The 17145-nt window shown below is 44.3% G+C and overlaps 1 protein-coding gene across 1 annotated transcript in view; it reads left to right on the forward strand.

The window, feature by feature from the left end:
• Nucleotides 1–11912: 11912 nt before the first annotated feature.
• The window catches only part of LOC117361315 (SLAIN motif-containing protein-like), a 65594-nt gene continuing 60361 nt past the window's right edge, over nucleotides 11913–17145 (forward strand). The window contains exons 1-3 of the mRNA XM_033946480.1: nucleotides 11913–12049; nucleotides 13852–13943; nucleotides 14575–15291. Of these exons, the coding sequence (XP_033802371.1) occupies nucleotides 14597–15291 (695 nt within the window). The 5' untranslated portion in view covers nucleotides 11913–12049; nucleotides 13852–13943; nucleotides 14575–14596. The remainder of the gene's footprint in view (nucleotides 12050–13851; nucleotides 13944–14574; nucleotides 15292–17145) is intronic.

Here is a 17145-nt window from a genome sequence, read left to right on the forward strand (position 1 = left end):
ACTGTCTCTCTGTGGCCCCCCTTCTGTCTTCCCCCCCCCAAGCAAAGCTGTCTGCCTCTCAGCACACCCCTACCCCAAAGCAGCCCCCTTTCCTTCTCCCCCTCCAGTTCCTCCCTGACTATCTCTCCATGGTCTCCTTCTGTCTTCCACCCCCCCCCCAAGCAAAGCTATCTGACTCTCAGCACATCCCTCCCCCACAGCAGGCCCCTTTCCCTCTCCCCCTCCAGTTCCTCCCTGTCTCTCCGTGGCCCCCATTCTGTCTTCCCCCCCAAGCCAAGCTGTCTGCCTCCCAGCACATCCCTCCCCTAAAGCAGCCCCCTTTCCCTCTCCTTCTCCCCCTCCCTGACTGTCTCTCCGTGGCCCCACTTCTGTCTTCCCCCCCCCAAGCAAAGCTGTCTGGCTCCCAGCACATCCCTCCCCCAAAGCAGCCCCCTTTCCCTCTCCCCTCCAGTTCCTCCCTGACTGTCTCTCCATGGCCCCCCTTCTGTCTTCCCCCCAAGCAAAGCTGTCTGCCTCCCAACACATCCCTCCCCCAAAGCAGCCCCCTTTCCCTCTCCCCCTCCAGTTCCTCCCTGACTGTCTCTAGTCCCTTGCTGCCCTCTTCCCTTACCGCGGTCCCGACAAACGTGCAGACTCTAGCAGCGGCCGCAACACTCTAAACACGCTGCTTCGCAGCCTTCTACTGCCCTGATTTGCTCTGCCGTGTCGGGCAGAGCAAATCAGGGCAGTAGAAGGCCGCGAAGCAGCGTGTTTAGAGTGCTGCAGCCACTGGAAGTTGCTGCCAGACGCCGGTTCCAACATTAATCAAATCACATAATAAACTTGAAACTTGATTCAGAGGCATCAGTCGGGGGCTTTTCTCGCCCGTGAACTTGTAAGCCTCGCACCAGTTTCCTTTGGCCTGACCAGTGGCGCCTCCCTCCTCCTCCTCCTCCCCCCTGTCATGGCTCCCCATGTCCCAGCTCTCTCAGTGAGTGAAGGTGGCTGCCGCTGCCGGCCCAGCGCCCGCAGCCTAGCCGTTATCTTGGTGTTCCAGGAATTGAGAGGTGGGAGGAGGAGAGGTGCGCGAGCGGAGCTGCAGCGCTCACTGGACCGAGCGCTCGAGAGGGAGATGGAGACGGCTGGAGTTCGCAGAGGATCCTTCACCTCCTCTGGCGGTGAGTGACGGCGAGGGAGGAGTTGCTCTGTGTTCTGGTCTGCCTCCGTGTTCGAAAATCGAATTCGGCACGGAGGCACACCTCACGGCGCAAGGAATCACGGAGTTTCAAGAGCGCATGCGCGCTCTAGGGTTTTATTATATATATATACACACACACACACAAACACACACACACACATTACATTTTCTTAAACATTTAATTTCATTTTTACATCTTAGGAGCCTTGAGGAAGGCTTGTTAGCCGAAACACGGCCTGTTTCGGGTCTGTTTTATCCCTGTATATGATCTATGTCAGGGGTGTCCAACCTTTTGGCTTCCCTGGGCCGCATTGGCTGAAAAGAATTTTCTGGGGCCACACAAACATTGCAGCAAGACAGAGAAGGGAGCCGGCAAGACGATAAACACACAGGGGCATCAGAGGAAAACACTGCATCGCCCTCGACCAGGGCCGCACAAAATACTTCACGGGCCCGCAGGTTGGACACCCCTGATCTATGTGGACAAGTTTTATTTTATTTGACAACACATTGGAAGAAATAAAAGGAAAGTCAAGAACATTGTATTTTCCACAGTCGAAGAACATAAGAATAGCCTTACCAGGTCAGATCAGTGGTCCATCAAGCCCAGTAGCCTGTTCTCATGGTGGCCAATCCAGGTCACTAGTACATGGCCAAAACCCAAGGTGTAGCAACATTCCATGCTACAAATACAGGACAAGCAGTGGCTTCCCCCATGTCTTTCTCAATAACAGACTATGGACTTTTCCTCCAGGAACTTGTCCAAACCTTTCTTAAAACCAGCTACTCTATCCGCTCTTACCACATCCTCTAGCAACACCAGAACTTCTCTGTGTTTGGTGTGTGGTCTGGACAGATTGTCCCTACTTCTCATCTGGATGGCAGAGACTGTAACCCCTAGAAAGTGGAGTTTTTTTGCTAAATGAAGTTGAACTAAGGATTTTTCTCCACTTTTTTTTTTTTTTAAATGATTTTGAGTGCTCGGGTTGTGTATGTGTGAGCCCGTGTGGGTGTGGGTGGGGTGTATAGCCTTACAGTGTCTTTGAGGTCCCCTGTGTTTCCATTTGGGACATAGTTGTCCTTTTCTTTACTGAGTGCGTAATTGAAATCACCCATTATTATAGTGTTGCCCATTTCTCCAGCTTTCCTAATCTCTGAAAACATTTCATCATCTCTCTGCTCATTTTGTCCTGGGGGACGGTAGTATAACCCAACCTTTATATTTGTTTTTCTTTGGATTGCTACTTTTCCTGTGGAACTTTGGGTCTTCTAGCTTTGGGGTTTTTTTTCATGTATTATTTAACCATTTGCATTTATAAGAAGTGGCAATTTACCTGGATGAGCTATAATTTTCATATAGTCTTAAGGCTCAGAATTTTTTTTTTTCAGAACAGACTCCACTGGCTCTCTAAGCCATATGCCTTGCTGGTATCGGTGACAAGGCTTACATCTGAGGTACTTCTATAAAATCTTGGGGAGGTAGAGGAAGGGGGGAGGGACTCAACTTGTGACCCATCGAGTGTGACACTTCCAAGGTCAGATGGACCCCCAAACAGGGTCCCCCCCCCAAGTTCAGTCTGGCACAGACGGAGACATGAAAGTCACTACACAAATTCCAATAGCCCTGCACAAAAGAGGGATGACTGCAATAGCTTACCACACCTCTCCCTATTTTTTTTTAAAAAGCTAAATAGTTCTCAAATTGTAGAATTACTGTCAATTACTTATCTGTGTTTGGAGCTTGCAACTCAAAAAAGTTCTAAACCACCGAGAACATGCCATCCCATTGCCGATGATGGCCAGCGTTTCACTTACTCTAGCTGCTTCAGGGCAAAAGGGACTATCGCACAATTGGATCAGCAATAATGCTCACACTTTCAACATGGCTGAATTTCTACATAGCTAATGTGGCTAGATCAGGGTCACTGTAATGTTCCTTTAACTGTTGCTCCAGAGTTCCTTCTTGAGAGCTGTAAAGTGAACAATTTGTCCAAAAGGTTTTGTTTTTCTGCAACTGTGCAGAACATGGTATTCCCTGCCAAGAATCCAAAGGGTATTAAAATGCAAACTGGCTGCCTCTGCATCATTCTCATTCTTTCAACCCACACCTATTCAGAATGCACTGAATGGTATTTAGAGAGAACTGGCATCTGCATGGTGAGAATGCAACATTAAAAACCAGAACACATCTAAACTCTGTAGAAAAGCAGTACTGTATTTCTTTAGTCTTCGGCAGAGCTTAATATTTATATGAAGACAAGAGGTCTTGAATGCACAAACCCTATTTTCTTCACTATCCTCCCTTTATTAGTGCTATTATTTGCCTAGCATATATAGCACTGTATAAACGCACATAATTGTTTCAGGCATATGTGGGTAAGGCCTGGACAAAATGTGACTAAACAAGGAAAGAAAGAAAATGCATAAATAATGGTGAGTCCCTATACTATGGAACTTATAATCAAGTCAAGACAGACAGGCAAGGGACACAACAAAAAAATAACAGGTTCTGAATGAAGGCAGCACGATGAAGATAACTTTATATAGGTTGTCTAGGTGAGGAATGGATATCCAAGACTAGCTGTCCAAAATTAAACTAATCTATAATAATAAAACACTAAGCGCGCATGCGCACTCCTACCTGCATGATCTGTATGTCGTGGCAGGCAGGAGTGCACATGCGCATTAGTGGCAAAGAAATTGTAAAGCGTGGACCTCCCTGCTCTCCAGCTCCTCCAGGCATCGAGCGGCAGTCCTCCATCCAGTCCACCGAAGCGGCTCTTCTGTCTGCCCTCCTCTTCAAAAAAGCCTGCTGAGGATAGAGGCCAGCAGTAGCGAACCTTGCAGACCGCTCTGCACCTCAGTAGCACGTTCCCTCTGACGCACCGGATCACGTCAGAGGGAACATGCTGCGAGGTTGGCTACTGCCGGCCGCTATCCTAATAGGCTAATAGGCTTTTTTGAAGAGGGCAGACACGAACGACCAGGAAGCCAAATGATGGACAGGGGGGGCAGGTAAGAAGTGCTGCTGGACAGGGGGTGTAGGGAAGAGGTGCTGTTAGACAGGGGGGGGAGGTAAAAGGAAGGGAGAAGGCCTACTGCTGGATAGGGGGAACAGGGAAGAGGTGCTGCTAGACAGGGGGGGAGGTAAAAGGAAGGGAGAAGGGCTGCTGCTGGACAGGGGGAGCAAGGAAGGGGTGCTGCTGGATACGGGGGAGGTAAAAGGAAGGGAGAAGGGCTACTGCTGAACAGGGGGAGCAGGTAAGGGGTGGTGGTGGACAGCCGAGGAAAGAGAGAGACAGACAGACAGACAGAAAGCGGCCAAGCAGAGAGAAAGAGAAAGAAAGACAGACACACACATCTATTCTAGCATTCGTTAATATAATGGGCTTAAATACTAGTTTTTTTATAAAAGGTTTGGCAAGTGCAGAGCCTTTTATAAGATACATTGGGCCTCCTTTTCAAAGCCACATTAGTGATTCCTGTGTAGTAAATGTGACACGGCCCATTCAATTCTTATGGGCTGCATTGCATTTGCCATGCTGGGACTCAAAAGAGGCCTATAGAACACTGTCAAAGATTTACAGGATGAGGCAAAAAAAGTAACCCCTAAAATGTTTTAAATAATAAATAACTCTTTCACTCAGACAATGTAAGGTAGAAAGACAAGCTATTGCACAGGCCAAAAACAATAAACCCAGGAGAGGAAAAATCCTCAGAAACGGACCCTCCCACCCCACAATGGTGGTTCAAGGTGTTCAGGCAATAACCTCATTGGCATAAAAATCCTCCCCTGATATCTAGAAAAAGCTCTGTGCGGTGCAGTAAAAGCTTAATGTGATCAAGACAGATGAAAGAAATCCAACTTATCTCAAGACAATTGGTACACCAACAGTGGACAGTGTTTCACAATTTTGCTGCCTCAGAGTGTAATGAAACTGATCACAAACTAGAGTGAAAAAAATTGAACATTCAATAATGAAACATTTAATGAACCCTCTCAGCATGATTTCAAAAAGCTTAAAGCAAAATAAAACAAACCTTTAAATGGGACTTGAAAAAAATGTGTCTCCCTGCACATTAAGATGGCTGCGCACGCTATCGGCAGGGGTTTGGAGTCGGGAAGGAAATTGAAGAAATATCTTCGGCCCTTCCCACATCCAAATGGTCTTGTTCTGGGCATTTGGGACTTGAATGAAATTTTGATCGAAAATGTGGTATAAAGATAGACATCCTGGTGGTCTGGATGAACAGCCTAGACGTTCAGATAGACGATTTTCGAAAAAAAAAAAAAATATTCTAGACATATTTTTCAAATACAGTATAGGCATTTTCCCACTGCTGACTTTGGGCGCCAAAATCGGACTTAGACATATGTTTTGATTATGCCCCTCTGTGTTTACACCTGAGTGGAAGAATGTGACCTTCGTAACATGGAAGCATGAAAGAATAGTGAGATTGAAGCATCTATTACAAGAATATAGGACTCTGCAGGTTTTTGAGGGCATACAAAATAAAGTAGGACTTCAACGGGGTAATAGGTTTGCTTATTGTCAGCTCAGACACTATTTGTCATCTCTGGATAAAATACAACTTAGCAAACCCATAGGGATCAAATTGAGCACCATTTTGCACCAAAGGGGAAGATGATATTACAGTATCCAGATTATATAAAGCCTTGGGTAAGGATATGCAACATTATTGTTAAATTTGGGGGAGTGAACTACAACTTGTCCTAGGAACCTGGGACCTCCATACTAATATTTGTAGTATCTCCACCCTGACACAGTGTGCATGGTCGAGAGAATGTTATTATAGGATATTGTTGCAGGCGTATTTTATATAACAGCAGTTATATTAAAGTGGGGGTATGAAATGTGGTCAGGCTGAAAATAAACTTGTGCACACCTTTTGGTGTTGTCCTAAAATCTGTATGTATTTGGCAAGAATTGTGAGCTGTATGCATAGGTTGGTACATTCTCCCATACAGGGTACAGCTGATCATTTAGTGTTAGACGTCCCATGAACCTTTGAGACCATAGCGGTAGGTCCTCATTTGATATGTTGTAAGATAAGCCTGGTGGCTCGTAAATGTATTTTGAAATATTAGACATTCAAGGATGTACCTACCTATTGGCATTGGCGCAACTAAGTACACTACTGGTCATTTGGGAGGCTAAGGATGCTCAAAGGACATAGAAATTATCTACCGTGGTGCCTCACACAACGAACTTAATCCGTTCCAGGAGCAAGTTTGTTATGTGAAACGTTCGTTGTGTGAAACGCGTTTTCCCATAACAATACATGTTAAAAAAAATAATTCGTTCTGTAGCATAAAATATGCTAAGATGACATAAAAAAAGATAAATTTTTGGTTATTATTTTTATTTAGATACATCTAAAAACATAATTGTTTTTTAAAACAACACACATTTTTTAAATTTAAAGACAGACTAAGTAGAGTCTAATTTTACAGTGAGAGGGCAGAGTCTCAGCGGCAAAAACTGGGACTTAACTGTTCATTTTTTTTTTTTTCTACCGTGTTTCCCCGATGATAAGGCAGGGCCATCAAATAAGACAGCCCCCCCTTTTTAGAAAAAAATGTAAAATAAGGCACCCCCCCCCCCCGCAAATAAGCCACCCACCGATACCTGCGCTTACCCGAATCGGGTGGTACGGTGGGTGACTCCGTGTGGTCCCTGGCACCCCCGACACGATCGGGGCAAGAGGGAGCTCAAGCCCTCTTGCCCCCCCCCCCGACTCCCCGACACGATCGGGGCAAGAGGGAGCTCAAGCCCTCTTGCCCCCCCCCCGACTCCCCGACACGATCGGGGAAAGAGGGAGCTCAAGCCCTCTTGCCCCCCCCCCCGACTCCCCGACACGATCGGGGCAAGAGGGAGCTCAAGCCCTCTTGCCCCCCCCCGACTCCCCGACACGATCGGGGCAAGAGGGAGCTCAAGCCCTCTTGCCCCCCCGACTCCCCGACACGATCGGGGCAAGAGGGAGCTCAAGCCCTCTTGCCCCCCCGACTCCCCGACACGATCGGGGCAAGAGGGAGCTCAAGCCCTCTTGCCCCCCCGACTCCCCGACACGATCGGGGCAAAAGGGAGCCCAAGCCCTCTTGCCCCGCCGATTCCCCAACTCCCCGACAATATCGGGCCAGGAGGGAGCCCAAGTCCTCCTGGCCACGGCGACCCCCTAACCCCACCCTGCACTACATTACGGGCAGGAGGGATCCCAGGCCCTCCTGCCCTCGACGCAAACCCTCCCTCCCCCCAACGACCGCCCCCCCCAAGAACCTCCGACCGCCCCCCCCAGCCGACCCGCGACCCCCCTGGCCGACCCCCACGACACCCCCAACCCCCTTCCCCGTACCTTTCTGTAGTTGGCCGGACAGACGGGAGCCAAACCCGCCTGTCCGGCAGGCAGCCATCGACGGAATGAGGCCGGATTGGCCCATCCGTCCCAAAGCTCCGCCTACTGGTGGGGCCTAAGGCGCCTGGGCCAATCAGAATAGGCCCGGGAGCCTTAGGTCCCTCCTGGGGGCAGGGCCTGAGGCACATGGTCGGGTTGGGCCCATGTGCCTCAGGCCCCGCCCCCAGGAGGGACCTAAGGCTCCCGGGCCTATTCTGATTGGCCCAGGCGCCTTAGGCCCCACCAGTAGGCGGAGCTTTGGGACGGATGGGCCAATCCGGCCTCATTCCGTCGTTGGCTGCCTGCCGGACAGGCGGGTTTGGCTCCCGTCTGTCCGGCCAACTACAGAAAGGTACGGGGAAGGGGGTTGGGGGTGTCGTGGGGGTCGGCCAGGGGGGTCGCGGGTCGGCTGGGGGGGGCGGTCGGAGGTTCTTGGGGGGGCGGTCGTTGGGGGGAGGGAGGGTTTGCGTCGAGGGCAGGAGGGCCTGGGATCCCTCCTGCCCGTAATGTAGTGCAGGGTGGGGTTAGGGGGTCGCCGTGGCCAGGAGGACTTGGGCTCCCTCCTGGCCCGATATTGTGTGGGGAGTTGGGGAATCGGCGGGGCAAGAGGGCTTGGCTCCTTTTTGCCCCGATCGTGTCGGGGAGTCGGGGGGGCAAGAGGGAACCAGGCGGAGAGAGGGCAGTTAAGCGCAGTGCCTGCGCGGAAGGATGCAGCTCGGGCGACTTCGTTGTGTGAAACGAAGTTCGTTGTACGGATCAAGACATAAAGTTCGTTGTGCGCAGCATTCGCTGTGCGAGGCGTCCGTTATGCGAGGCACCACTGTATATGTAAAGGTGTGGGGACCAATTTCATCCAATATCTATATGTAAAGGTGTGAGCCAATTTCATCCAATAAGATGTAGTTTATTGTTAAATAAGTTATAAAGTGGTTCAAAAGGTTCAACGCAAGTGAAGGAACCAAGCAAAGGGATTAACATTGTAGAGGATAGTGTAGGCATGGAGGGCTGTTGACAATTATGGAAGATGTTTTCAATTATGAAGCTGTAAAAGCATTGTACTGTTTCTTTGTGTGTTTATTGATTCTTCTATAAAAAATAAGTTTAAACATAAATCACGTGTCAGAAAGACTTGATGTAAATCATACCCGTGACATTATGAGGATAATATTTTTTAAAATATTGCATGAATGCACAGCCTCCTGCTACATAATTATAAATGAATCCTTATTTCATTATGAATAACTTTTGGACTTTAATGTATTTTAAATAGAAAACTATCTTTATATAGATTTTTCCTCAAAAAAGTATTTTATTTAAAAAAAAAAAATCCAATTTAAATTTTAAAAAATCCAGAGTTAAATTTTTTTTTAAATCTAATTTTTTTAAAACTTTGATTTTTATCCATCTTGATTCTAAATGAGGTCTCACAAGTGCATCGATATCTCCTTTTTCCTAATGGTCATTCCTCTCCCTATGCACCCAATAATCCTTCTAGCTTTTGCCGTTGCCTTTTCAACCTGTTTGGCCACTTTAAGATTATCATATATGATACACCCCAGTCCTGCTCCTCTTTCATGCACAAAAGTTCTTTATTCCATAAACTGTACTGTTCTCTCAGGTTTTTGCAGCCCAAATGCATGACCTTGCATTTCTTAGCAATACATTTTAACTGCCGAATTTCAGCCCATTCCTCAAGCTTCACTTGGTCCTCACTCATCAAGAAGGGAGGAACATCCTTTAGAGATTCAGATAACTTATTTGCTGAACCTGTGTTAAATTAATATATGTAGGAAGTAATTTTACAACATAGGGATCATTTTTAAAAAAGTCAACCCCGAGTTCTATTTTATAAAGATAAGTCATGCATTTAATTGCCTTTATCCAAGAGGCTCCTACAATAATCTCCAACAGTGAAGAAATGCTCTCAACAAAGCTAACACCAGATTCAAGGAAAGTGCATTAACTCTAAGGCAGAAACATATCTATTTTACAAAATAAAATACATACTTATACAACAGCTCCTATACATGCATAACTACAGGCAAAATATACATACTCCCGCTGGCACATTTACTTACACATGCGTATACTACTACTAATCATTTCCATAGGGTTACTAGATATATGCAGCACTGTACTCATTATATGCAGGTACTTTCTTTGTCCTTAGTGGGCTCACAACCTAACTAATCCCCCCCCTCTCCCTTTTATAAAACCGTGAAAGTGGGTGGTTTTTTTTTTGTTGTTGTTGTTGTTGTTTTTGCGTAGGCCAGCGCGATAAATGCTCTGACCTTTTCAATGCATCTTTAGAGTCGGGAGTGGTACCATAGGACTGAAGAAAGGGCGGATGTGGTCCCTCTACTCAAAAGTGGAAGGAAGAAGTAGGGAATTACAGGCCAGTAAGTCTGACTTCTGTGGTAAGCAAATTAATGGAAACACTTTTAAAACAGATGATGAAGTTTCTGGAATCCGGTGGATTACAGAACCAGAGGCAACATAGATTCACTAAAAGTAGGTCTTGTCAGACAAATCTGATCAATTTCTTTGACTGGGTGATCAGAGAATTGAATAGAGAGAGTGTGCTAGATGTGGTATATTTAGATTTTAGCAAAACTTTTGACAGTGTTCAAAACAAATGTCAGTGACAGGCTGGGTCAAGAACTGGTTGAATGGAAGACACAGGGTAGTGGTTAATGGAGATCGCTCTGAGGAAAGGGATGTTACCAGTGGTGTGATTCAAGGTTCTGTTCTTGGGCCTGTTCTTTTTAACATTTTTATAAGCACTATTGCTGAAGGGCTGTCAGGAAGATTTGCCTCTTTGTAGATTAAAGCAAAATCTGCAATAGACACTCCAGATGGTGTGGATAACATGAAGAAAGACCTAGTGAAGCTTGAAGAATGGTCTGAAATTTGGCACCTAAAATTTAATGCTAAAAAATGCAAGGTCTCGCATTTGGGCTGCAAAAAACCCAAAGGAATGGTACTGTTTAGGGGGTGAAGAACTTATGTGCATGACAGAAGAGTAGGACTTAGGTGTGATTGTATGTGATCTTAAGATGGCCAAACAGGTTGAAAAGGTGACAGCGAAAGCTAGAAAGATGCTAGGGTGCATAGGAAGAGGTATGGCAAGTAGGAAAAAGGAGGGATGCCCCTGTATAAGACTCTGGTGAGACCTCATTTAGAATATTGTGTACAATTTTGGAGACCGCACCTTCAAAAAGATATAAAAAGGATGGAGTTGGTCCAGAGGAAGGCTACTAAAATGGTGCGTGGTCTTCCTCATAAGGCTTATGGGTACAGACTTAAAGATCTCAATATGTATACTTTAGAGGAAAGATGGGAGAAGGGAGATATAATAGAGATGTTTAAATGGCATAAATGCGCACGAGTCGAGTCTCTTTCATTTGAAAGGAAGTTCTGGAATGAGAGGGCATAGGTTGAAGTAAAGAGGTGATACATTCAGGAGTAATCTAAGGAAATACTTTTTTTTACAGAAAGGGTAGATGTGTGGAACAGTCTCCAGGAAGAAGTGGTGGAGACAGAAACTGTGTCTGAATTCAAGGTGTGAGATATGCACATGGGTTCGCTTAGAGAGATGAAGAGATAATGGTTACTGCAGATTGGCAAACTGGATGGGCCATTTGGCATTTATCTGCCATCATGTTTCTAATATTCATGGTCTTACCCTTACCATCCTTTCCCTAATAATTCCTAGTATTCTATTTTACAAACAGTAAAATAAAGCTACACAAAGCATAGAAATGTCTTACATATACATGTTCCATGGTAGTAATTGTGGGAATGTATAGTGCATGTGTAAGTCCCATGCACGCATGGGTAAACTTGAGTACAATACAGTCTAAGAGATGCCTTTTACTGGACACACACAAGGCTTATGGCAAGCTATGGCTCAGGGAGGGAGCTCTCACTAGGTATTTCCAAGGACTACTACTACTAATATTAATTATTTCTATAGCGCTACCAGACGCACGCAGCGCTGCACAGAGTCACAAAGAAAAAGAAAACAGTCCTTTCAGGACCTATACGCTTCCTTCAGACAGCTCCAAGGCAACTCAGGACAGAATGAGGTCGAAGCTAGGATTACCATATGGTTCCAGAAAAAGGAAGACGGATTGAGACATCGGGGTTTTACTAATGCAATCCGTCCTCCTTTTTCTGGAGCCATCCTGCGGCAAAGCGGAAGAATTCAACAACCCATACACCAAACCCTCTCCCTCTTTCCCAAATCCAACCCCCGGTCCAGCGTCATCACTCTCTCAATCTCAAACTTCCCGCCTCGCGTTTTCCCGTCTTAACGTCCCGCCCCTGACGCAACTTCCTGTTTCCTAGCAGGGCAGAACGCGGCTGAGGGAGAGAAGTTGCGTCAGAGGGGGGCGGGGTGTCGAAGACGGAAATCGGTGAGGCCGGTGGCGGGCGCTCTCAGAAATGATTTTGAAGGTAAGAAGGGGGCGGGGTGTGGATCGAGGGAGAGTAGAAGAGAGAAAGGGATGGCTAGAACTCGGTCCCCGTGTGAAGTGGGGGTGCTCGGCGCGTGGGCAGCCGAATGCGTGTGACTCGTTATTTCTGCATACTGTATGACACTTGGGATGAGAGTGGAGAACGAGCGCCCGCCCGCCCGCCCTTGGAGCAGGTGAAAAAACCGGGACTAGCTTTTCTGTACCTAAGCAAGATAGTCAGATTTAGTTAAGTTACATCCACCTTCCAGCTTTTATGTATTGCTAAATTTCAGCTTGCTTTAGTTGTGAGGGTGGGCGCAATAGGTAGGGTGGTCCCGAGGGTTGTGTGGGCGCTGTAGCTGCACAGGGTCGTGAGGGGAGCGGGGGCGCAAAAATCGTTCCCCCATCCATTGTCTTTGATGGCTGTAATGCAGTAGCCGGTGCTGGGGCGGGGGAAAGGCATGTCCCACTGAGCATCAGAGCCTGGGCTCGTAACTCTCCTAGCAATAGGGGGCATATGCCTCTTCCTGCCTTTAAATTAGTTATAAAAGACACTGTAGGAAGTCACAAAGGTCTTTTGTGCGTAGAGTCCCCAAAGAAGCCAGAATCAGTCATCCAATAAGACTTCATTGTAATAAATCATATTATTGCTGGGGGAATTCTGTGCAGAATCGCGAAAAAAAAAAACCCAAAGCATGCGTAGCTATCCTCGATACCTGTTCTCCCATTCTGATCGCATGGCAAGAGGAGGTGAGAGGCCTTCTGAAGCAGTCCTTGTCGGGCCTAGGAGAGTAGAGAAAGATGTGGCCCTCTACGTGCACGGTGAATCCCACTACCTCATTCAGAGAGGGGAGAGCAGTGGAAGAGAGCCGCTGGTGCCTGCACAGAATTGTTCTAGAAATATAAAAAATAATGTGGAGTGGTGAAAATTTGGTTATTTATTCAAGATTAACCAGCTTCTTGAAGAAATTCAGCCATATACTTCAAATGTAATTGGCTATCTAGGTGATAATTGTAGTGGAAATATAATAATAAAATGTCTAATTAGAATAGTACATCAAAAAAGCAAGGTAAATTTGGAGCATTCTTACAATAGAAGCACACCACACATGAAAACAACTTTATAGACCATGAATGGGAAATTATCAGGTGGAATATACACAAAATAAGGTATACTGTGCTCCTACATACAATGTAAGTCCCTCCTATAGCAGTAGCAGAGACTGGATAGAATCCAGCCAATGGGAAAATAGTGGGTCCGAAACACTGGAAGGTAGCTTTACTCGCATGAGGAAAAAAAGTTGGTGATCTGGAGAAAGTTTGTATGCTGTACAAAAGAAGTTTCAGCATATGGTGGGAAGTGGAAGATGGATGAACCTCTTCTAAATGTGCCATAATACACATGTATGTGTGTGGGAGGTACACATGTATGCCATGTTTATACATCTCCCCAAACTCCAAACATGCATATACTCTTATGTATATATTTATTTTTAAAAATTTCTAATTCGCCTAAACCTAAGCAGTTTACAAGATACACATAGTCATAATCTGACATACAAATGTTTAAAATAACACATACTGTAATTTAACTAACATTTACCTGTACCAATAAAATAATATGTACACACGGGTTGGAAAGAATCCTATGAGCAGCCTGTTAAAATTTTGCATGGGTTAGCTCCAAATTGCGGATCAGTGTGCTATTTAGATTTTTGTGCTCATTGGGCACTTATAGGCAAAGTTTCCATCTTTATATGATATCTGTTATTTGACCAGATTTGACAATATTTTTAATTATAGAGCTCCTTACTACTGGAAAAAGCTTCCAGAAGATATTTGTATATGATGTTCCAGAATAGTTTGAAGACTAGTTATTACAACATTTGTAAATGGTGGGTATTTATAATTGTGACATTGTTAGTTTGTAAGATTTGTTTTGAGATTTTATTTTAATCATTTTAATTGTATTGGCTGTTGTAATTATGCTTATGTGTTATGTTTTGTAATCTGTCTTGAACTGTATTTTGGTTAAGTACATAAACGCTCAAATGAAGGGGCTCTTTTACTACAGCTTAGGCCTCCTTTTACGAAACTGCGATAGCAGTTTATAGCCTAGGGAGCCACACTGAATGGCCTGCGTTGCTCCCAACGCTCATTGAGTTTCCTAAAAGAGGGGGTTAGTGTACGCTAAATGACATTAGCATGGCCCATAGGCATAAAACAAGACTTGCAGCATTTAGCTTTAGTAAAATACCCCTCGGTTAATAATTCAGTATAAAATTATCACTCTACAATTTCATTATTCCTTTATCAGTTTAGCTACTGATGCACTATATCAGTGCTTTTTATGTGGGGAAAGTTAGGATCAAATGAGTGATTCTGTGTTTCTTGACAAAGGATTGCAGCACTGTTATGATCAGTCACCAGTATGCAGAATAAAGAAAGTGTTTTGAAGCACTGCAGTGTTTTCATGCACCTCAAGGCATTGCTTTTCTATTTAACCAATTTTTTTTTCTGTTACAGTGAAACAGTTTTGAGAGTTTGAATGAAGATGGTAGTCCCAGGTAATACCTCTGTTGTTCAACAGGACCATGTAATGGAGCCTGATGTAGGAAGAAGATCTATAGAAGATTGCGCAGTGGGCTGTAATCTGGAATCAGAAGTTGCTCAGCCTGGCACAGATTTAGTAGAAGTCAGAAAGCTGCAAGAACTTATGAGCAAACTTCAAAACCAGACCCAACAATTGAGTACCATAACCAGGAAAAGCCAACTAGGAGAAAATGCATCAAGCCATGTAAGCAGTAGTGTAGCGAGCCATATTTCCATGTTGAATGGGATGGAGATTAACAATGACAGTGGCACAATAACTGAAAAACAAGAATTAAAAATAATGGCAGACCTTTGTAGTAGACTAAGTAAAATAAAGGATAAAGAGAACATAGACTGCTTACGGACACACATGGCTGCACAAATGCAATATGAGAGCATGTCGTCGGATTCAAAGCGTCTCGATAATCCTGAAATGCACAGTGGCAGTGTTGACAGTGTTTTTTTCAGTTTGGATGCTATTAATTGTTCAGAAATGTTGGAAAAATTCACCTTGGCAAACACAGATTCATCTTTTAAATTGAGTGACCTGCATTCAAGTGAAAAGGCTGAAAATCGCTTGGATGAAACTGTCCTGGATGAAGTAGAAGTGCTAGAACTTGGAATTTGTAGTGAAGATGAAGAAGATAGTTGGTATGTGCTCTTCAGTTAAAGTGCTTAGTCCTTTTATGTAAATATAAATTCTAGAATAGGTTATGAAATTTCAGGGCTAACGGGTTTGTTTACTCTGAGATTAGAGGATTAATTTATGAGGGAGAGGGTTGCAGGAATATAGGTAAATGAATTTGGAAAAAAATTGGTCATTGTTTTATAGAAGTGCCACAAATCACCATGTAGACACCTTTTGTGCCTTTTCATGCAGGTAAAGTGAAGGAAAGACAAAAAGCCATCTGCTTGGTAGTGTCTGCATGCATATAAACATCAGTCATGTTTAAAATAGTCTTTTTCCTTTTCGTCGACCACACAAATTTAGACTACACGGATTATGCCCATTAGTCTATAGAAAGAGACTGAGAGCTAAGAACTGTGAGCTTTTCTGTAAAAGAGATTCTGTGCAGAGTCATCTCTCCAGTATTCTGTCTCTCACAGATAATGACAGGTATTTCATGCAACAGCTGAGGCTCAGCTGGAGAACTGGTCTCCCAGTGAACAGCCTTTTGTCAGAGGGTGATCCTAGGGTCCTGGCAGAGGATTCTACGCTGCAGGAGATAACTGGTAGATTTCAGGTCCCTTCCCTATCTAGTGGACTACACAGAGTCTGGAATCTTTCTTATTGTCCCCCCTCACTTTCTTTTGGTTAATAATTACAAAAAGACTCCTTGATAGTTTCCCATTTTCTGCAATATCTAATTGTGTACTCTGGTTTAGTTTGATAACATGGTACAGCAACAGGAGGAATAACCAACAGCTGACCCAAGAGTTTTCAACCTATCCACCACCCACCTTCTAAAAATGTACCCTGCTCTCCACCCAAGAAAGCAGGAGCCAATAAGATGGGTGTCTCAAATTCTGTTTCTCTATCAAAATTATGCCCCTTAGAATGCCTTATTTTGATAATCAAGTGAACAGGCTTGCATCTCTCATAGCAGAATATACCATCTTGGAGGGAAGTCATAGTGATGCATCTAAAGGGATTTTACTTTTTTCTTCTGGTAGCAACAGTTTATAACAGCAGACCACCAAATCAATGAAGATAAAGTAGTGTAAAAAGGCTTTATTGTATCAAAGGAGTACTGTGCCTGATGTGGCCACATTTTGCCTATAAAAGGCTGCATCGGGAGCAATGTCTGTTAGACATAATAATTTATTTCTGTTATCCATTCTTGAACTATTTAGGTACAGGCAGAATAGAAAAAACATAAAATATAAAGCAAAACTTAAAAAATATGACTAATCTTAAATGTAGATAAAAATAATTAGAACTCTTACAAATTTTTAAATAGTTAAATAACATTTAAGGTGTTCACTGCATCCACAAATATGAATCTTGAATGCTGTTACAATGATAGATTTAAATATTGATTGGCACATACCTACATACCTTGCCTTTTGTTTTTTCAGCCTCTTGTTTGAAGATTCATAAAGATAACCTTTTTCTCTTGCTTTTTTGTTTACTTTCTATCATAAAAATGTGTTGCCATATTTATAGTGCTTTCAGCTTGGATCACTGTCCATGCACTTCTATACCACATCTGTCAGGGGTGATATGATAGAGGTCTATAAAATACTGAGTTACATGGAAAGAGTAGATATGAATCACTTATTTACTCTTTCTAGAAAATACTAGGAGTAGGGGAGCATGCGATTAAGCTACTACATAAATAATAGATTTAAAACAAAACGTAGAAAATATTTCTTCATACAATTAAACTCTGGAATTTGTTGCCAGAGAATATGGTAAAATCAGTTAGCTTATCAGGGTTTAAAAAAAGGTTTGGATAATTTTCTAAAAGAGAAGTTCATAGGCCATTATTGAGATGGCTTGGA

Source organism: Geotrypetes seraphini, chromosome 5, assembly GCF_902459505.1.
Source record: "Geotrypetes seraphini chromosome 5, aGeoSer1.1, whole genome shotgun sequence".
In the NCBI taxonomy this organism is placed as follows: Eukaryota; Metazoa; Chordata; class Amphibia; order Gymnophiona; family Dermophiidae; genus Geotrypetes; species Geotrypetes seraphini.